This window comes from Lynx rufus, unplaced genomic scaffold (genome assembly GCF_022079265.1).
Source record: "Lynx rufus isolate CCGP_SWC_20201006 ecotype Redwood Valley unplaced genomic scaffold, mLynRuf1.p SCAF_13, whole genome shotgun sequence".
NCBI classification, from domain to species: domain Eukaryota; kingdom Metazoa; phylum Chordata; class Mammalia; order Carnivora; family Felidae; genus Lynx; species Lynx rufus.
In genome coordinates this window covers 45,544,040-45,565,422 of record NW_025814827.1, presented here as the reverse complement: position 1 = coordinate 45,565,422, position 21,383 = coordinate 45,544,040, and the positions used below count along the sequence as shown (strand labels likewise).

General features: G+C 43.4%; 1 protein-coding gene across 1 annotated transcript; it reads right to left on the bottom strand.

The window, feature by feature from the left end:
- Positions 1-10,952: 10,952 nt before the first annotated feature.
- On the bottom strand, positions 10,953-18,623 carry NGDN (neuroguidin). Its single transcript, XM_047075473.1, has 11 exons — positions 18,599-18,623; positions 18,216-18,275; positions 17,550-17,621; positions 13,757-13,894; positions 13,426-13,510; positions 13,283-13,335; positions 12,928-13,048; positions 12,664-12,832; positions 11,785-11,941; positions 11,584-11,641; positions 10,953-11,129 (listed from the first exon to the last, which is right to left on the bottom strand). Exons 1-11 carry the CDS (start codon positions 18,617-18,619, stop codon positions 11,110-11,112), a joined length of 954 nt encoding a protein of 317 aa, XP_046931429.1. The 5' UTR covers positions 18,620-18,623; the 3' UTR covers positions 10,953-11,109.
- Positions 18,624-21,383: the final 2,760 nt, after the last annotated feature.

Genomic DNA, 21,383 nt, shown 5'->3' with positions numbered 1-21,383 from the left:
ATTAATGATACTCTATGCCCTGCACAGCTCGTATGCAAATATTTTTGAATGAATCAATTACTGCAGTATACTGGTGAGGAATGCCATCTAACTGAACCACGGTTAGGGGTGTAGACAACACAGCACTTGCTCCTGACATATTTCAGACTCAAAATGGTTGGGAAATATTCTTCTAACCTGCTGGACTCCTCCCAGACTTCAGTTCTTGGTAGGGGGCTAAACAGGGGGTGAGTTTAGATCTGTACTGAATATAGTTTTCTTTACTCTTCAGAGGACAAAAGCAATGACAAGCAAGCTGTCCCTATTTTTTTTCAGGTTGGGCCACAGTAGTGACCTTAATGAAATCCCTGGTGTCAGACACACCCTTGTCAATCCACACCAACCTTCCTTTTCTGCCCTCTATGTAACTCTAGCCATTCTCCTCTCTACCCCTTGGTCAAGGACAGAAGCCATGCTAGCCATAAGGCACTCATCTTTCTGAAGTACTCGCTAAGAATTACTGCTCTAAGCCTCCCAGCGAAGCAATTTCTGATTTGAAGAGAAGGCTCACCCCTAAAAAGCTAACCAGACCACAGAGAGCAAACTCAAAGTTCACCTGGAATGCAATAAGGAAAGGGAACTGAGAATGAATCCCGAATTTTCCCATCCTGGATTTTCTTGTTTCTCCAGAACAGATACACACTTAGGGATTAACATCTATGTATCTAGAAAAAACCTTCGAAGTTCATCATCTCCTCTGGTTTTGGGCAAACTTTAACCATTCTAGACAGATCATTTATCTCCCAAAGAGTTTCTTCTGCAGAGTATGCCACTACATTGCAAGGAGGAAGTTCTCTTTTGTTTCTTAAAAAAAAAAATTTTTTTTTAAATGTTTATTTATTCTTGAGAGACAGACAGAGACAGAGTGTGAGTGGGGGAGGGTCAGAGAGAGAGGGAGACACAGAATCTGAAGCAGGCTCCAGGCTCTGGGCTGTCAGCACAGAGCCTGACGTGGGGCTCAAACTCACAAACTGTGAGATCATGACCTGAGCTGACGTCAGACACTTAACTGACTGAGCCACCCAGGTGCCCCTGGAAGTTCTCTTTCGTTTGTAATCTAAAATATTCCTATTAAAATTGAGATTTATTTCTCTCGAAGACATTCAAGGCAGCAAATCAGCATCCTTTGTATCATTATTTCTCAGGTTATTTATGCATGCTAATGTTTGAGACCCTCAGTTCTACCTTCTAACCTTCAGAGACTTCAAGACACTTTCATTTCCCCCATGTTAATTACTCTAATTATTTTCCTTTTTAATAGGTTCCACTCTCCATGATTTCCTTTCTCTGTCTCTTCCTATCTCTCTCGGGTTTCTTTGCACTCATAGATTCTTTCCTCATCTACCCTTTATCCCCTTTCCCCCTACCTCCCACCCACAAATCTCTTACCCTAGATGGGTACAAGTCTTGCTTTACCACCCCCTGCTTTTCTGACCTGGCATTCTTCCCTGTAGGAATGTTAATTAGCATGTGGGATTTAATTAATTCAGTAGCTAATTAAAAATGGGAGAGGAAGAGTGGGAGAGGAGGAGGGCGGGAGAGACAGAGCCCGCCTCAGTGCAGAAGGCACCGGAGATGGTTCTGGGTTGGCTGGCACCATGCCACCGCCCTCCAGCCCCCCCTCCCCCCTCATAGCACGCACAGAGATGGGGGAGGGGCAAGAGTGAGGGGCACAGACTGGCAGAGCCTCTAGACAGACTCATTCAGTCCTGCCGCTGCTTTGTGATGGGGAGAGACAGAAAGAGGGAGAAAACAAGAAAAGAGGGGAGAAACACGGTCAGACCCGTACTCGGGAAGAGCAAAAGAAGAGGGCATCGGATCCAATGACTCCTCTCCTCTTCAACAAAGGATGAAGCAAAGAGGAGAGATTGTTCAGAGCCAGCATCTTGGGGTTCCCTGGCCCCTAAGGACCACTGAGGACAAGATGGGAAAAGATAGCCACTAATTCTCTGGAGAACAAGGGACAGCTTACTCTGACAACCAGGGACCCACTCTGCAGCCCTTCTTCCCATACCAGGCTGTTTCCTCAGCATGTACAGGCAATGAGGAAGATAGATGAAAATGAAAGATGGTGGCGAGGGGGAGGGGGAAGGGTGGAGGTAGTAGGCACAGATGGATGATGGGGAGTAAGTGAACAAGAAGGAGATTTAAAGGAAGAGGAATGAAGAGTGTACACGAGGAGGGAAGGGAGAAGTGGGAGAAGGTAAAGGAGAAGAAATAAATATTGGAGGAGGAAGTGAGGGGCAGAGCCATGCTTTGTTTGTCACGATGGATAAAGAGGGATGGAGTATCTGAGCAGAGGACTTCCACATACTGATTCCGTCCAGCCTAGGCCAGGCAGACAGGGAATGGCATCAAGGCAGGGAGGGGCAGGAGCAGATCCTTCTGAGGATCAACTAAGATGCCGGAGACAGGGAACTCATCCTGCAGGACCTTCCTAAATACTGGATATTGCTGCCAAACCAGGAATTTATCAAAAGCAATGGAGAAAAGCTTCCAAATGAACAGAAAAGGAGGCTAGGATGACAGGAGGCTGCAGAACCCGATTCCAGGAGCTCCAGCGGGGAGATGGGTGAGGAATGGGATTTTTAGCACCACCCAGCTGGCTCTCTAAGGGTGTCATCTAATACGGAGGGAAATACATCCATTAGGGGGTTGAGGATTTGAGGGATGATAAAGACAGAAAAGGCTGGGCTTCAGAAAGCACCCCGTTGGTGGGAGGCATCTAGGAAGCTTTGGAGCTTAAAGCCTTGGAGGGAATAAAGGAGGGCAAGAAGGAAGTCTGCCATCAGTGATAGATTACATAAGGCTTGACTGAAAGAAACAGAAGGAGGGTGTGAAGCCAGATGAAGCTTTTCTGGTGTTAACTGCCATAGAGCTGAATGCAATGGCAGACAGGGGTCATTGTAGCTAAGAGACAGGGTTTTCCTGGCTAGGAATTCTGATTTGATCTCTTTACCACCTAGGGCTTCCTGCAACAGCTAGCAGTGAGTGAATCACAATTGGGAGAGAGGAAGTAGAAACTCAGGGGCTCTTTATTCTTCAGAGTTCACCAGTGGGGCTAAACCCAAAGCTGGCAGATGAGACAAAGCAGTTCTCAGAGTAAGTTGCTACAGGCTGAGTCAGAATGGAAACACATGAATGCTTTCTGAGCCTACTTTCTAGTCTGGGTTTTAATTAACAATAAAAATTATAAGGACATTTATTAATATAGCCACAATGACGGTTTTACACTAGATTTAGGATCACAGGCACTAGTATGAGGAAGCAGATGGTCCACAGAGCTTTTTGTAATTGTAGTGGTCCTGGAACTGAAGAGTTAGTTGCAAACGAGCAGCAAGGAAAGAGCAGAGATCAGAGTTTCCAGCATCCACCAGCAAGAGCTGGAGCTATCTAGCTCCAAGATATTTTTGAGAGGGAGAAATCTTAGGGGAATGGGGCATATTAGTTAGCATTAAGGTGAAATTAAATCTGGAAAGGCAAATAGAAGCCAGGGCTTTGGAAATCCCCTACCTTGGCACTGTTGAGGCCCCTCCGCTAGGCTGGGCTATGAAATGCACAAGGAGAGTGCTGGCCAGCTCCCTCATCCAGCCCACATACCCCAGCTCTCCCACTGCTGATGTTCTCCCTCAGCAGGGCAACCAAGGCTGGCTTAACCTAGACATAAAATCTGACCGGGCTGCTGGCTTCAAGGCTGTCTGTGACTCTGGGGATGAAATTGGAACACTGGTTTCCAAGAGGTAGTCAACAAAGTCAGACCTAGCTGTTGGAGAAGACACAGGCTCTAATGCCAGCTCTGTCAATGATTTATTTATACAGCTTTGGACAAATCACTTCCCTCTCTAAGGCCTGAGTGAAAGAAAACAAAAATCGACCAATTTTAGCTATAGCACCTGGGGAAGAAATAGTTAAAATTTTTTTTGTGTAATGTTTTTATCTCTTTTTGAAAGAGGCACAGAGTGTGAGGAGGGGAGGGGCAGTGAGAAAGGGAGGCACAGAATCTGAAGCAGGATCCAGGCTCTGAGCTGTCAGCACAGCGCCAGATGCGGGGCTCGAACTCACGAACTGTAAGATCATGACCTGAGCCGCAGTTGGACACTTAACCGACTGAGCCACTCAGGGGCCCCAGAAATAGTTAAAACTTAATTTTTTTTTTTTTTAAATTTTTTTTTTCAACGTTTATTTATTTTTGGGACAGAGAGAGACAGAGCATGAACGGGGGAGGGGCAGAGAGAGAGGCAGACACAGAATCGGAAACAGGCTCCAGGCTCTGAGCCATCAGCCCAGAGCCTGACGCGGGGCTCGAACTCACGGACCGCGAGATCGTGACCTGGCTGAAGTCGGACGCTTAACTGACTGCGCCACCCAGGCACCCCAAAACTTAATTTATAACTCTTTTAGAAGGGTACTAAAGCTGAAAAGTTCCTACCATTCGGTACAACAAATATTGAGCCTTGTGCTTTCAAGAGAGGGATCACTGCTATATTAACATGAGTCCATGACTCTAACTAGAATTCTGAAAAAGGGCAGTAGAAAACACAACTGTGGAAACAAAGAGTCCACTGGCCTATCCGCCTCTGTCAATATACACACCTTAGGAAGGCAGGAGGCAGGCAAAAGAGGTTTTCACAGGCACCTACCTGCAAGGCTCAGATAATAAAGCGAAGGGTGTGGTGTTCTAGCTCCCGTTTTCACAGAGGATCTTTCCTGCACTCTGCTGGGCGGGCAACTCTGCCTCTCTCCATAGTCTAGGAGGCAGCCTTGACCCACACATGCTAGGGAAGTGGGAGCTAGTGACTCTGGGGCTGCCACTTATGCTAAGATCTCCTGCCACCAGGAAATGAAGGAAGGAGGCCACATGTCCATCCATAATTCCTAGGGCACACACAAGGCAAAGACTCAGCACTATTGTCCAGAGAGTTGCTAGGATGCTACTAATCCATAAAAATAATTCAATAAGAGGGAAGTTAGCCATCCTAGAAATTGGATAACCTTACAATCAACAACACTGCTGAGTTAGCTGAGGACTGTACTGGTCACACAATGAGCAGTCTCCAGACAAAGTTAAGAAGCAAGGTGGGGCAAGAGCTGGGATAGTAGTCTGATCAATTTGGGCTATATTCTGGAAACAATAAACAATAAAGGCAGCTATGGCTGAGTAAGGCGACCATATCAACTTGGCTGAGATAAAGGAGACATGGAATGACAGAAGGAGGAAGCAGGCTACAGGAGCACACTGAGGTCCTACAGCCAGGATGCCCCTCAAGTAGGCATCACAGCTGTCCTGGAAAGGACCTTCTCAGGACTCAAAAGGTCAGTAACAGGGCATCTCCTGAGGGACCAGAGAACAGGTTTTAGAGCATGGTTTTCTTCCAGAGTCTTCAAAAACAAGGTAACAAAACCACAGCTATCCTTAGCAATCGAAACCAGAAGTTTTTGGATGAAGCCCTTATTATCTGAATTCTTGTGACCCCCCTATCTCGCATTTTCCCAGCACATGGAATCAAATTCTGTGAATTCAGATAGCACAGTATTCCCTTGCCAGCTGAGTTCTAATTATCCAAATCCAGGAACTGAATAGATTTGGACAGCAAAGGATACCTTTACTTCGCACCTGCATTCACTTCCCTCACAGAACTTGTCATTCTCCTGACCTAGACCTCGACACTGACCCCTTAGATCCCCTGCTCTCTTCTCACCCACTCATTCATAGCCCCTTTTCATTAGGAGACTCATCTGTAAGATGCCAACAGTAGAAGAGATAAAGAAAAAGAAAGGGAGTAAGGAAGAGTGCAGATTTTATATAGGGGTAGGAGACAGAAACCCTTCAGACAGAGAGAAGGAGAGAGAGAGAGAAATAGAGAATGCAAGAGAGCTGGAGCGGGGGGGAGGGGAAGATGGCACTGCGGAAAAAAGAGCGCCACAAAATTAATTTGAGGAAGGGAACAGTAGAGGAGACGTCGGTGGAATAACAATCAGGCAGTAGAGGGCTGGGGAAAGAGGGAGGGTGCCAGGGGGTGGGAGGAATGGTGTTGGGGAGGAGGGCTTAGCATGCAGAGCAACAGCAGCACCACCTATGGGCATGACGAAGGGTTACAGACAGCAACAAAAGAGGCCCCCACCTGGGCATGGAAGTCTGGGGTGCGGATGGGAAGGGAGAAAGCCATGGCTTCTGCCCTTCAAACCTCTCAGTAACCAACACGCAGGCTAGAAGAATAAATTCTATATGGCTCTCCTGGGAAAAGAAGGACTTAACAAGGAAAGGGAGGGAGGCCACGTAACTTCTGGCTTTTTCCATTCCAAGGGGGTTTTCCCCTCAGAATTCAGGCAGGAGAAAAGGGTATGATAAGGAAGGAATGCCGGGTACTGTAAAGGACGAGTGTGCCTGCTTCTTTCATTAGCTGGAGAAAGGATTTTATCTCTATTTCCAAGTGATTTCCTTTCCCCACTGGATGTTGGAGTACAGCTCCCTCCCTGGGGCCATGGATGCCCCTCACTCAGCTGCTTCCTCCCAGCATTGCCTTGAAACTCCCAACCATCATTAGAAACCCCCAGGGAGCCACCAAGCTCAGAAAAGGAAAAGGAAGGGTCCACCCCCACCAGTCAAACAGACCCGGGAGGGGGACAGGGTGGAAAGAATGAAAGGGAGAATGCAAAAGCTCTTCAGAGGGAGGAGAGAGAGAAATGTGATCAGTGGTATTTGTTGTACTTCCAGGGAGGAAGGATCCGTCACATTTTTAATAATAATAAATACATGAAGACAGATTTGCCAGCACTGCTCCAGCTCCTTGGGAAGTGTGGGGGAGGGGAGCCAATGCAGCTGCAGCACAGACCAATATCCCCCTCCCCTCTTCTCCCCTCCCCCATTAGATAGGCTCAGTATTGCAGCAGCCTCCCCCTCCCCCTCTAACCGCAGTCCTCCCCATCACAGCCCACCCTTTCCCTGGTCCCTTCACACAGCTCTGCTCCTCCCTCCTCCACCACTCTCTCTGTCTCTACTAGCCGCCACCCCCCCCAACCCTAGACTCTCTTTTCAGCACTGGTCCTCATTTAACACGGTCTTTCTCCAGCTCTCAGAAACCTTAGTACCCACGGAGTCCTCCCCCAATCCTGAGGCCCTGCTTTCCTACCAGGGCCCTTCAAGCTGACGGCAATCTCCCCCGTACAACACCCCCACAGAACTAATCCAGTACGTTTCAGCATTCCCTGGATTCCACCAAAAAGGGCTGTTTTCCCCCCATTTTTATTTCAATGTGACCTCCTTTCTCACAACCTTAAATATAATGGCCATCAAATGTGCTTGTGTTCAGGGGGTGTCAGGGCCTCGGGACTAGGTGACTACTGCCACCTATTGACCCAAATTTGTTCAGGACAGACCTTTAATATACTTCTTACACAGCGACGCTCTGTTATTTCAAGAGCATCAATAGCTTAAACATGCGAAGGCACGACTCTTGGGGCTTCTCTGAGACCCTCTCAACAATGAGATCAAAGAAATACAAAAGCGAGACTGGGCAGAGAGCCAGAGCAGTGATGCCTTTCTCCATGCACAGGCAGAAAGAGAAGCTGAGGCCAAGAAATGAAACAGCAAGTTTAAGTCTCCTCAAGGGTCTGTAAGCAAAGAATAGGGGACAGAGTTCTTCTCAAGCGCTGTTAAAAATCTTGCGCATCACAATATGAATGATGTTACCAACAAAGCAGAAGGCAGGAGTTCACTCACATGCCTCCATGTTTGGATAAGTCTAAACAAGGATCTGAGCTTTACACATCTAATAGCTCCCAGGGAGGATGGGGATACTCAGGACTGTTGTTGACTCTCACTCAATCTGCTACCAATCAGAACTGGAGACTGGATAGATAAACTGGGCTCTGCAAAGTGGCAGATCTATACCATGCAGCTCTATGGATTGGTTTAGCTATGTACCTTCCGCCAACCCAAGGAAAGGAATGAGACAGGAAAGCTTGAACTCTCCATGGTACTGAAAATGAACACAATCAGGTCATCCCTTCCTTATAACCAAAAAATCTTTTTCTAATGAAAAAAATACATCCATGAAGACTGCTGTGAACTCCTGACAGACATCTCCCCAATTCTTCATAAAATCATAACAAAACAAAGCTAATAAGGAAAAACAGGTCTTGGTCAAACCCTCTTCCCCCCTCCTCAGATGAAAAAACTAAGGCAGAGACACTAAATTATTTGACTAGAACAAGGCCAAGACTTTCTTTACTATCACAAGATGCTCATGTGAACTAGTGACAGACATCACTTAGTGAACACTGGAAATTATCTGTTGTTAGCAGTGCATTGACGAAATCGGACATTCATATGGTCTCAACAATCAGAGGAGTGAATCTCTGAGCAGGAATACAGGATACAAGAGAAGCAAACATCAGCCATAAAGAAACCCTGAGATTTGAATGCTTCGTTCCCTTGCTCTAATACTGTTAACAGTGGTTATCAAACTATATCCTATGTGTTTTGTTTTGTTTTTTGAGAGAGAGAGAGGGCACAAGTGAGCGAGGGGCAGAGAGAGAGAGACAGAGAGAGAGAGAGAGAGAAGCGGGGCTCATGTCCACCGGAAGCAGGACTCGTGCTCATCCAAAGCAGGGCACAAGCTTTTCTGAAGTGGGGCTTGAGCACACCCAAAGTGGGACTCAAACTCACTAAGTGTCAGATGATTAATGACTAACTCACCCAGGTACCCCATTCTATGGAGTTTTAAAGGTTGCTTGCAGCTATTCAGAAATCTTGGGAAAAGCAGGCTATGAGAACATAGAGCTCTAGGCTTCTTCATCCTCACTTTAACTAAAGTAACTTCACTTAATGCCTGTTTCCCATTTTGAGAATCCAAATAAAACTTCGTCAGCAGCATACTCTAAACAGTATTTGATGACTCTGGGGCAGATATTCTCAGAAATTATTCAACATTTTGTTGAAAACCTTTTTCAAATAGTGCCTATCATCTAGAAACCAGGGATAACAAGATATCCTGGGAGTAAAGACTGGATTGAATTAATAGAAGATCCACAAAGGTACAGGTTTTTGTTTGTTCAACTCACTGGTATAACACCAAGAGGGCAGAACAGTATCTGGAACTTGTGGTTTCTTTGAAGACAAGACTTTGAACAGGAGTGGGGCAGTAGGGAAGAGGGAGCTAAACTCTATAACCTACCTACCAGTATTTTTAAAAAGGAAAAACAAACAACCTGAAGACTTTCATGAACCCCAGGATACTTGAGGGCCTCCACACAATTGTGTTCTTCAAGTACTGGTTCTCTTCATTTATTAGCAATGTAACCTTGGGCAGACTGCCTAAGTGTCTCAGTTTCCTTACTGGTAAAATAGAGATGATCTATAATTTGTAAGGATTACGTATAAAGCTCTTAGCTCAGTATGTAACACAAAGTAAGATCTTAGGAGAAAAAAACCACCACCACTTCCTTTTCCTTGGCAGTTCCTGTAACCCAAAAATCTTAATAAATGAGAAGCCAATGCAATAGTCAGTCCTAAGAAGCAAATGAGGTGGTCCTAACTAAGTATTTTTGAACTGAACCTCCTGTCCACTTAGTTCAGCCAGAAAGGGAAAAGAATCTCTAAACCTGTTCCGTGGCTCTTTGTTTAGATTCACTTGAAGAAACAGAAGTATTAGGGCCCTAGGCAGGTCAGGCTCACTCAGACTACAACGGACTAAAAGTTCAAGGCCCTAGAAATAAGCCCATTCTGGAAGAAATCTCAGAGATTCAGTCTAACACCTTCATTTTTCAGCTAAGGAAAATCAAAGGCCAGGAATGTTAAGTGATCTGCTCAAGTTAACAGGAGACAATACTAGGTTGACTCCTACTTTCTATCAGGCTACAGCCAACTAAAAACACACCCTGCCCTGATCAGGCAGACTAGTAGAAGTCCAAATTCACAGGACTCAGGACCAAGGATTTGGTGATGCAATAACCCAATTCTACTTCTCTCCATGACACTGCCCAGGAATACAGACACAAAATTAGGTCTTCATGAAATCCTAAGCACTTAAAAAAACTGTAGTAAATTTATTCAACAGATTCTTCAACTTCTGTCCTTTCCGGTTCCCCTTTTCACCTTCTGTATTATCCAAGCCCAAAGGCTCTCCCACCAGCAGAGGTCATTCTCTGGACAGAATACAAGATCTCAGATATGTAACTCCTACTAGTCTCTTGACTTGGGCAGATATTTTGGTGACATTTTCATTCTTTTGATCTTCAAGCTAGGAATTTTCAATCTGCCTATTTTTTTGGCACTCCTTTGCAAGCATTTATAAAAGGACTGGCCTTTGACTGGTGAACTAAGACCTTAGTTAAAGTAAGGTCAAAGAGGCTGCAAAACACAAGACTATACTGATTCTTCATACTCTAGTCTGCTCATTCACTCTGCTGTTCTCTCTGGATAAACTCTCTCCCTATAACTGACCAAAGATCAGCCCTATGTTTATGTTATTTTAGGAAGAAAAGGAAAACATTCAGAAGTGGAGATATGAGTAACTTAACAATGAGAAAAGGTTCTACAATACAGCTTTTGCTAGTCATGAACCAAAGGTTTCCTGAATCACTGACCCCATCTGGTGGCCAGCAAGTTACATTAACAAAACCCACATATCTTAAGATGACTTGCACTCTATTACAACAAATCATACACGAACTTATGGCCACATGGGCCAGAAGAGTTGATTACACTACTCTAATCTCTCAATATTTTTTGCTAAGGAACCAATTTATAGCTTCTGAGAAAAGTAAACTATCAAAACAAACTATAAAGCCAACCTTCTCTCACTCCCCCTGCAAAATTTCATCTTTCCCTTTATCCTTTTATTACCATCTCACCAGAAAAACCCCACACCCAGTGATTCCAGTCATACAATACATATGCAAAAGCAGATTCATTTCGTAAGTAAAATCAATTTTATTAATAAAGATCTTTCCACATATCCAGAGCAAACAATTAATGAATTTCAAGGAAAAAAAAAAACAAAACCTACATACAGTGAAATTAGAAGTATCCCTGGATAACAACAGATATACAAATATGTACACCCATCATCACCGCCGTCTCCGAAAACCTGAAAGGAAGGGAAACCAAGAATAAGGCAAAGGACAGTTGGAAAAGCTGAGGGGACAGAAAAAAAGAAACCTAGAGAAAAGGGCTCAAGAAGGTTGGGTCCCCTAGACAGTACTCTGTACATCCTCCCAGGACAAAGGACTAGAAGTAGGAATGAAACTAAACTTGGAAAACAGTTCCTTCAAGTGACATTTTCATAGTCCTACTTAAGGAAGCCTGCACACCAACTGTGGGACCTTAGAAACAGAACCCAGAAATCTTTTTTTTTGTGAATGATGCTGATTTTCAGCTTGGCAAAAAAGAGAAAGCCCACTTCTAAAAAATCAATGCTCGGTCTGGAAGAGGTAACTACAGGGGTTGGTCTGAGACCTAAGATGGCAAATCCAGACAGCTGACATCCCAATTCGTACTTCCTACTCTGCACTTAACCATCCAAGTCCTAGCCATTCACTGACCTGTTTTCTTTCGACTTTTCTTAGGTATCTTCTTACGCTTCTTAATAGGATTCTGGTCCTGGAGACAGATGGAAAAGTGAAGGAATGGCAGGTGCTTCCAGCTGTCAGCACCCCTTTTCGTGTTCCTCATGGTAATGAGCCCCACGTGCACCTGGCTGAAATCAAGGAGGCTGCTTTCCCACCACTGTATCGCAGCCTTACCTCATCAAGATGGGGTGTTCCTCCTGTCAAAGCACTGATGTCACTAAAGTGTGTGAGGGAATGAAGTTGTGAATTCATGACACTTGCTCGTTTTCGTCGTCCTTTCTCGCGCTTACTGACACTTAAACGCACCATCATGCTCTCCTCATAGTTAATCCTGCCACAGAAACACAGTTTACAACATGTTCAATCTACACACAGAAAGCTGCAGCTAAAAATTTTCACCCCTTCTTCAAATAGTTCTCAAGAAATTTCACAGCAAGTCAATATAATATTTAAGATCAATGCACATATTGAGCTTCCTCAATGAAATGTTCTTTATGCTAGAAATTCCCTCCTCCCTAGAGATGAACTCATAGCCCATCCATAAGAATATTTAAACTATTATACCAAAAAACTTTCACCTTCAGGAACAGAATTCCTACACGAGCCCCTTCACTCAAATCTATCAACGGTGGAGACTGCCGCCCAGGCAAAGTTGATGAGTCTGTATTCACGTTATAGTCACTTTCCTGCTTTTCTTTCCTGAACCTGTCTAGCATTCTTGATGCCACTATAAAAACTTGACCTTATTGGCTTCTGCACAGAAGTGAGAGTTGTGACAGTGAAATACGGAATTTTTAAAGTCCCACTAGGCGGAACTGCACATATTCCCCTTCGTATAGCATCTGCTCAGCCTAAACACTTGGGAAGATATTTTTTCCCGAGCTCCTATTCTGTACTTACCAACCCTAATTCTTAGAAACTATCAGCCCATTTTCCACTCTACTTTCTCTATAATGTGAATTCTCTTGGTACCAGACTTAATCATATCCATCCAAAGCATAAGGACAGGTCTCCATGGGGTAGAAAACAATTTCCAATTGCAAGGATTCAGACCTGTGTTGATCCTCCTGACTCTGGCGGGTGACATGAGGATGCCGAGCATCACGGATTTCCTCTGGAGCATCTGAGTACTGCTCCTTAAGTTCACGAATGACAGAGCTGCTCAATGCCCGTTTTCTGGCCCGTTCTAGGCGTTTCTTTTCCCTCTCAGCTTCTGTTTCATCTATATGATAAAAATCAGCGAGGGTTATCCCAGAACAGAGAAAAAGATAAGAGAGACACAATTTATGCTGAGGAGGCAGTAGACACAGTTCATACCATAATGTACTGGAACCAAGCGTGGTGGAACGTATTTCTTAACTGTTCCTTTTACAGATTTCTTTCCTGAAGCTTCAGACTGGCCTTCTGCTTCATCTTCCTCCTCGTCCTCAGAGCTCAACTACAAAAGGAACGCAAAATCCATAAACTCAGCAAGTGTTAGACACTAAGTAAAACCAAAGCTAGAGTACCCTGGGGAGTTGGGAATATAAACAAAGGGGAGAAAGGAAAATCTCATACTCTACATTCTAAGGCACAAGACAAGTAATAGGAGAATCCCAGGAGATCCAGGATCACCATGAGGCTCATTCAGGCTTTGAGCCCTCAGGAAAATCAGGTGAATGCAATCCCTTACCTTGCTCATCATATTGCTGGGATGAGGCTTAAAACGGAGAGGGTCATTCTCACCTGGGGGGGGGGGGGGCACAAACAAGGGATTTTACAAGATTTGGAAATTTATGATAGTCCCCACATAATCTTACAGCTTCTGCCACTTACTGAGGCTGCCTGTCACTGCAGTCTTGACTAGCTTGTCAATCTGATACTTCAGTTTTTGGTCCAAGGGACGAAGCTTTTCCAAAACCTATAATGTGGTTAAATAGGGTTATGTTCCCTTCCCCAAATTAAACATGTCAAAGCCTCTACATTAACTTGCCAGATAAAGCATCTAAGATATAAACAAAGTAGAGCAAGTGAAAAAAAAATACTTTTTTCATTTGGTTTCCTCACTTAATCATGAGAACACCCACTTAAATGAGAGCTATTGTGTGACAGTCCCAGGGTTCAGGCTGTGGAAACCCAGAACGCTAAGATGCGAAATGCTTCATACCGTGCGGATCTCTACCAGTCTCAGAACTGCAGCGTGTCCCTGAAGAGACCCTCCTGAGGCTTTGTCCAGGATGAGATGGGTTAAATCCATAAGGTACATGAGCAGTAGCTGGTCCTTAACTTCCAAGAGGCTGAGACCCTGAAAACAAAAGAGTAAGAAATGCCAATTCAGTTTTAGCCAATGAAACAGGAGGAGAGCCTAGGGTAAACAGGGTAATTTTTTCCAAGTTCAAGTTTCCCCTCATCAGTTTATACAAGGTATCTGGAGTAGTCTAAAGGACGTGACTGTACCTAAAACGGCCACTAAGAAAATTATGAGAGAAGCAAAGCTCTGAGAATTACTGCAAGACAGTAAGAGCACAAAAATCAATAAAATGTCCCCAAAACTACTATGGTAGGGTTTCTCAATCTCAGGGCCATTGACATATGGGAATGGGCAATTCTTTATTGTGGAGTCTGTGTGGAAAACCGTATCCTTGGCTTCTACCTTTAAGACCCTTCCAAATTTTGACAAATTTTGTCACCATATGATGTTCAATCTTTAATCAAAACAATTATTGGTTTTTATCCCCATACAATTATGTGATACGGTTAAAAACAATGATCTATACATACTGACATGGACTTAATTCCATGTCAGCACTCTCTACACTACAATATGGTTTCAGTTAAGGCAGGGAGAGTATGATGCACACATTTTATTTATTTCAATTTTTTTTTTTATAAAAATTTTTTTTTTCAACGTTTATTTATTTTTGGGACAGAGAGAGACAGAGCATGAACGGGGGAGGGGCAGAGAGAGAGGGAGACACAGAATCGGAAACCGGCTCCAGGCTCCGAGCCATCAGCCCAGAGCCTGACGCGGGGCTCGAACTCACGGACCGCGAGATCATGACCTGGCTGAAGTCGGACGCTTAACCGACTGCGCCACCCAGGCGCCCCTCAATTTTTTTAAAAATTTTTATTTATTTTATTTTTCTAAGGGGTCTCTTTCTATTTATTTGTTCATTTATGAAATTTATTGTCAAATTGGTTTCCATACAACACCCAGTGCTCATCCCAAAAGGTGCCCTCCTCAATACCCATCACCCACCCTCCTCTCCCTCCCACCCCCCATCAGCCTATTTCAATTTTTTTTAAATCTTTATTTATTTTTGAGAGAGAGAGTGCGAGCAGGGGAGGAACAGAGAGGGAGACACCGAATCCGAAGCAGGCTCCAGGCTCTGAGCTGTCAGCACAGAATCAGACACAGGGCTGGAACTCACAAACCATGAGATCGTGACCTGAGCTGAAGTCAGACGCTTAACTGACTGAGACACTCAGGTGCCCCTAACGCACACATTTTATACACAGAGAAAAATCTCTGGAAGATAACACACTAGTAATAACTGCTCTCCATGGGGATCAAGATGAGGAAAAGGAAGAAACGGAGCATTTGTATTGTGAAAGTATTTTTCATCAGGCATACATTACTTTTACAATAAAATAAATTTCCCAAAAATATACCCCAGTGATTATCTCAGAATGGTGATTATATTGGTTTTAAATTTTCTTCTTTATGCTTCTATGCATCTTCCAAACTTTCTAAAATTAAAATCACATTACATTTACAGTCAGATAATCAAGCAAATATCATATGAGTAACACAGGAGGGCACTTAAGTTACAGTTGTTAAAGAAGTTGGGGTGCCTGGGTGGCTCAGTTGGTAAAGCATCCAACTTCAACTCAGGTCATGATCTCATGGTTTGTGGGTTTGAGCCCCACGTTGGGCTCTGTGCTGATATCTGGAGCCTGCAGCCTGCTTCAGATTCTGTGTCTCCCTTACTCTCTGCCCCTCCCTGCTTGTGCTCTTTCAAAAATAAATAAACATTAAAAAAAAAAAGTCTTTGTGACTACTTAAAATGAAACTGAAAAAGCTGACAGCCCTTGGAAGACCTATTTTGTTTCAGATAGGTTAAATACTCTGCCTAAAATTACACACGTATTAGAGGAGTATGGGATTCAAACTCAGTCTGACTCCAACACCAAAGCCCTGGGTATTTTTAAACAAACATGGGAAGCTGCTGGAGATCAGCACTAGTGTGGTAACAGGTGGAGGCGCAAAGAATTTAAAGACAAACTGAGTTTAACCTCTGAATTAGGCATTTGGTAGTCAAATAATGGGTAACTCAATCTCATGACCCCAGTCTCCTCATCTATAGCATATACAGTATTTCCTTTCTGCCCCGAAGAGTAATTACGAGCTTAAAAAAGATAATATGAAAGAACTCTATAGTCTGTAAAGCACTTAGTAATTTTCGGTCTTGAAAGATAAGTTACTAAATTCTGTTCAATGAATAAACAAATATATAGTGATCTAATACATATGCTGGCAGCCCAGAACCAGCCAAGAATTTGAGAAGTAGGTTCTTCCTGACTAGCTTGGACTCTGTCAAGTTCAAATAGAGTTATAAGCATATGAGAAAAAAATCAAAAAGAAGAAAACACAAAGATAAAAATAAAAATAGGTAAGAACAAAACTGAATAATGAAATAGAAAAGGCAAGGGGAACATATTAGAAACTCTATTAGCTCTAGGGGCGCGTGGCTGGCTCAGTCAGTGAAGCACGTTACTCTTGATCCCTAGGTTGGAAGTTTGAGCCCCACACTGGGTGTAGAGATTACTTAAAAAATAAAATCTTTTTTTTTTTTTTTTTTTTAAGTAGGCTCCACACCCATCGTGAGGCTTGAACTCATGACCCTAAGATCATGAGTCACATACTCTACCAATGGAGCCAGCCAGGTGCCTCCCAAAATACACTTGATCTTAGCCAAAAGGCCGAGAAGCGATGGTGCCTCCCAAAATAAAATCATTAAAAAAAAAATTCTATTAGCTATCTTTCTAAAGCATAAATCTTCTGTAAATCCCATATTTAAAAATCTTTCAGTGACTCTTATTAAGTTACCACAATGATTTTCATACTTTTGTTGACCTATGGAGTATATTAAGTAATATCTTAGAACAAAAACTCCACATATAAAACAAGAGTTTTCCACTTCAAGGATCCTGCAAGAAGGATCCAAAGCCCTCCTTCTATACTGCTCCATATCCAATGACCCCTAAGCAGGTTCTACAAGACCTTAAATTAAAAACCACCATATTTCAATTTTAACATGCATATTGTTTTCATATTTTCACATCTCTAAAGTCAGGATGTATCTTTTAATCAATGGTACCTTAATGTTATGTCATATGTTAACAGGCCGAATTTTTTTTTGTATACAAAATAAGTGGCAGGTCCCAAATTAACAGCATTAGATTGGATGAAATACAACAGTAACTCCTCAGTTGGCCTACAAGGCTCTTCACAGAGTGACTACTTTCCTAGTCTTACTTCCTACTCCCCACCTTCCACCCCAACACTGTACATCCAAACACACTAAATGACCTCCTTTCCCAGTATATCACCATGCTTTCAGGACTCTGTCCCTTTGCACATGCTGTTTCTTTCTGTTCCCTGGAGTCCTATTTATTCCGCACAATCCTGTTACCACCTGTGAGAAGCCTTCCCTGACTTCCTCTGTTCCTCTGGCAATTATTTAATCTCTCTCCTGGGCTTGCACAGTACTCATTATGACTCATCAGCAATTCTGCTGTTGCTTATACCTATTGTTTTGATCTGTCTCCTCTCCTAGACTTCAGCACAGAAACTGGATCTTATTCATCTTTGAAGTTCCAATACAACACAATAAATTTATGATGAAACAGCTGTTAAGAAGAAGTCAGGGAATGCCGACTCTTCAAATACGTCTTACCTTCTCTGTAGGATAGGCTCTAGCTTGAACTTTTTTTGTCAGAGCTTGTACTTGCGCAGTTACAGCCATCACCTGAAATTAGTCCAAATAAAACCGCTGACGAGAATACACCTAGTCATCTCTGAGCATGGAAGGGCAAAAACTAAACAAATCACCTGAAACAAAGCCTAAAATATTGTTACTACCTTTCTTCTCAGACAGTGTAGGAAAGATGGTTTCTGATACTTTTTCATAAAGTACAAAAAAAATTCCACTTCTTAAAGCTAAAGAAATCATCTTATCAAACCATGGGGAGGGGATGGGAACTGGGTCAGTGGTGATGTGGGGAGACTGTACCTTATCTGTACTGGCTTTATCAACCAATACAGCTGGCTACCCAAAGGGCAAATCCTATCACCTTTCCCAGCATTGGTTTCTTTAACTATGAGAATAAAGGAAATACATTCAGATAACTTCTTTTTGGAGTTTTCTGTATTGCTTTAGATGCAGAAATAAATTACTTTGAATTCTAGCCCGAAAAGGTTTTTTCATTAAGTCACTTGGCTCTTAAGGAATTTGGTATCATTCAAATATATGTCCCTCAAACGACCAAAGTTTGGAGGTGAAGCACACAAAACGAAAGCCAATCCGTCAGTGACCCATCCCCAAGGGGGTGACATGACTCACCTGATCCTGAAGGTTTTTCAAAAGTGTCACGGCACTTTGCAGGTCTGACTCCAGCACCGCCTATGAGAGGGAGAGAGAATTAAAGAAAAGCACTTACTTCCTCAGGATTATTAGAAGACTGGACGTATGGGGAGGAAAACCCTCTTCTCCTTCAGACACCCCACATTCCCGACTTTTCGCAGACTCGTTTCACAGTCGGCCAGCCCTCCAGGTTTCTAGGAGAAGCGGTAACTTCAGCCCCCTCACCCTACTGCTGCTTTTATCCTGCTGTATCAGGGAAGTTGCTTCTCTGAAGCTACTTTCGTCACCTCCTTTCCCTCGCGCCAATTATTTGCCCAGAGCCGCTGAAGTAAGGAAATGCCTACACAACGAAGCAAACTCACAAGATTCCCAGGCGCCGCCATCTTCACAAACCCCGCCTGTTCCGGGGCGGTACTTTCGGAGAGCCAACCTTATCTGATAGACTTGATAGACAACTCCCGCTTGCAAATCTAAGCCAATAGAAATAAGGGCCTCTCACTTCCGCCCCGAACAGGATGTGGGGCGGAGAAGCCACGCCCAGCCAATAGAATGGAAGAACTGACTAAATTCGTCAGACTTAGGGGAAGATCCAATGACGTAAAATTACTCGTGGAAAGGGGCGCGTGATTAGTATATTGAGGAGAATGATGGAACCTAAACCAATAAAAACGGGGCAAGCGATTGATCGACAGTTAGAAAGACCCTATGGAAAAAAGGAGTTTGCTGAGCAAACTGATAGCGTATTGGCTTCCCGGATGCCGCAGTACCCAGTCTTTTTCACTACGCTGCCCTTGCGTGGCCACAATCTACCGCTAGGTGGCAGTCCTTGGCTTTGCTCTGAGACGGCAGTGTTGCGGATTCGCCAAAGCTGTCTGCTGTTCCAACGCGGACCACGCGAGGTTCCCCACCGGCTTCAAGGCCCTTGCATAGACTTTGTGATACACTCTTGTGTGACCCTGGAGAAGTCACTCGGTCTCTGACATTTTTTTCATCTGTAAATAAGACAGTTGAGCCAGAGAAGCCCAGAGCCAGCGTTTAGAAACGGACACACCGACACTTGGCGCTCATGTCCCTCATCGTGTTTACTGGGGACACTGCGGAAAGAACCCCCCCCTTCCCAGATGCAGCCCCAACACTCCTCATCCCTATCTATTTGGGGACTTAAAAGGGAGCACGTTTTACTCATGAGGAAGCCAGTTGAGATTTATGTGACTTGCCCCCTGTCACACAATTTCGCAGCCGAATTTGGCCCAAACCCACCCCGTATTTCATTATGCCCTGCCTCATCTTTTCTCAATACTTTAAAATATGTCAACTCCTGCTTCTCACAAGCTGATAAAGTAATTTGGGTGGGTATTACTTGCTTCCATCACCTGCCTTAAGAAATAAGCACTGCAAAAGGTTAATAATGGTCTTGAATTTGTCCAAGCTGACCTAGGACTAGAAATCAGATCTCCTGACTTGGAACGGTCTTCTGGAACTAAGGAAGGAATAACCCCTGTATCTCTGCACCCAGGGTGGGAAAATCCTGGTTTCTAAATCTTTTGTTGTACCCAGGAAGAATAGGTAGGGGTTGTATCCAATCACCACATCTCTTAACATTGTTTTGCTGCTTCAGGCCCACCATGGAAGCTCAGGGTGCCTTGACAGCCTATTCATTCAATTAGCCAATAATTAAAAAAAAAGTTTTTAATGTTTATTTATTTTTGAGAGAGAGAGAGACAGAGCACAAGTGGGGAAGGGCAGAGAGAGAGAGAGAGAGAGGGAGACACAGAATCCGAAGCAGGCTCCAAGCTCTGAGCTGTCAGCCCAGAGCCTCAAGTGGGTCTGGAACTCGTGAGATCCTGACAAGCAATGAAGTTGGTGGCTTAACTGACTGAGCCACCCAGGCTCCCCTAACCAATAATTTTTGTACCGTTTGTCAGGATCTGTATTATGGAAAATTTCCATCTCAACATAAATTCTCGTACTTGTCTTGTTAGGTTATAAGTAAGCTTTTCTTTTCCTTGGGACTTGAAATTAATCTGTTCCCATGCATTATGATGTCAGCAAAGAACAAATTACACTACTTTGTTTTGGTTTTGATTATTAAATACTTACTAATCATTCTTTTCGTTACAAGAAAATCTTGGAGTTAACAGTACACTAAGTCTTTGTAAAATTCTTCCAGGACTCAACCAACAAGTATTGGCAGAGAACACAAGATTATTAAATTTATTGTTTTCTATTCCAACAATTCCATAAACTGTTAGTCATTAGTAACATTTGCATGTACTGTACTTCCTGTCCATTCCTCTAGATATAAGATTTTTTTTTCTCTCTGATTTCTTTCAGGATTTTTCTGTCTTTGGCTTTTGCAGTTTCAACATGGTATGCCTATGTATGGGGTTTTTTTGGTTTTAGGTTTTTGTTTTTTTGGTATCCATCCTGCTCAGCGTTTTCTTTTTTAATTTTTTTAAGTTTATTTATTTATTTTAAGAGAGAGAGAGAATGCAAATGGGGAAGGGGCAGATAGAGGGAAAGAGAGAATCCCAAGCAAGCTCCCTACTGTCAGCACAGAGCCCAACATGGCGCTTGATCGCACAGTGAGATCTTGACCTGAGCTGAAATCAAGAGATGCTCAACTGACTAAGCCACCCAGGTGCCCTAAAGATTAGTTCCAAATTATGGAAATAGCCCAAGTGTCCATCAACTGATGAGTGGATAAAGAAGATGTGGTATACATACATATGTGTATATGTGGTACACACACACACACACACACACACACACACACACACAGGAATATTACTCAGCCATAAAAAAGAATGAAATCTTTCCATTTACAAGGACGTGGATGGATCTAAAAAGTATTATTCTAAACAAAATAAGTCAGTCAGAGAAAGACAATACCATATGATTTCACTCATATGTAGAATTTAAGAAATAACAGAAACAATGAAAAGGGAAAAAGAGAGAGGCAAACCAAGAAATAGACTCTTAACTATAGAGAACAAGCTGACTGTTAGCAGGGGGGACGTGGGTGGGAGATGGATTAAATAGGTGATGGGGATTAAGGAGTGAACTTCTTGTGATGAGCACCAGGTGTTTTATGGAAGTGCTGAATCACTGTATTGTACACCTGAAACTAATATTACATTGTAGGTT

Excerpts from the sequence above, each read along its gene's own strand:
- NGDN (XM_047075473.1), bottom strand. The coding sequence starts at position 18,619 with ATGGCGGCGCCTGGGAATCTT. Across the intron at positions 13,336-13,425 it reads TGCAGTGACAGGCAGCCTCA|GTGAGAATGACCCTCTCCGT; the intron begins GTAAGTGGCAGA and ends CCCCCCCCCCAG. Across the intron at positions 11,942-12,663 it reads AGTCAGGAGGATCAACACAG|GATTAACTATGAGGAGAGCA; the intron begins GTCTGAATCCTT and ends TTTCTGTGGCAG.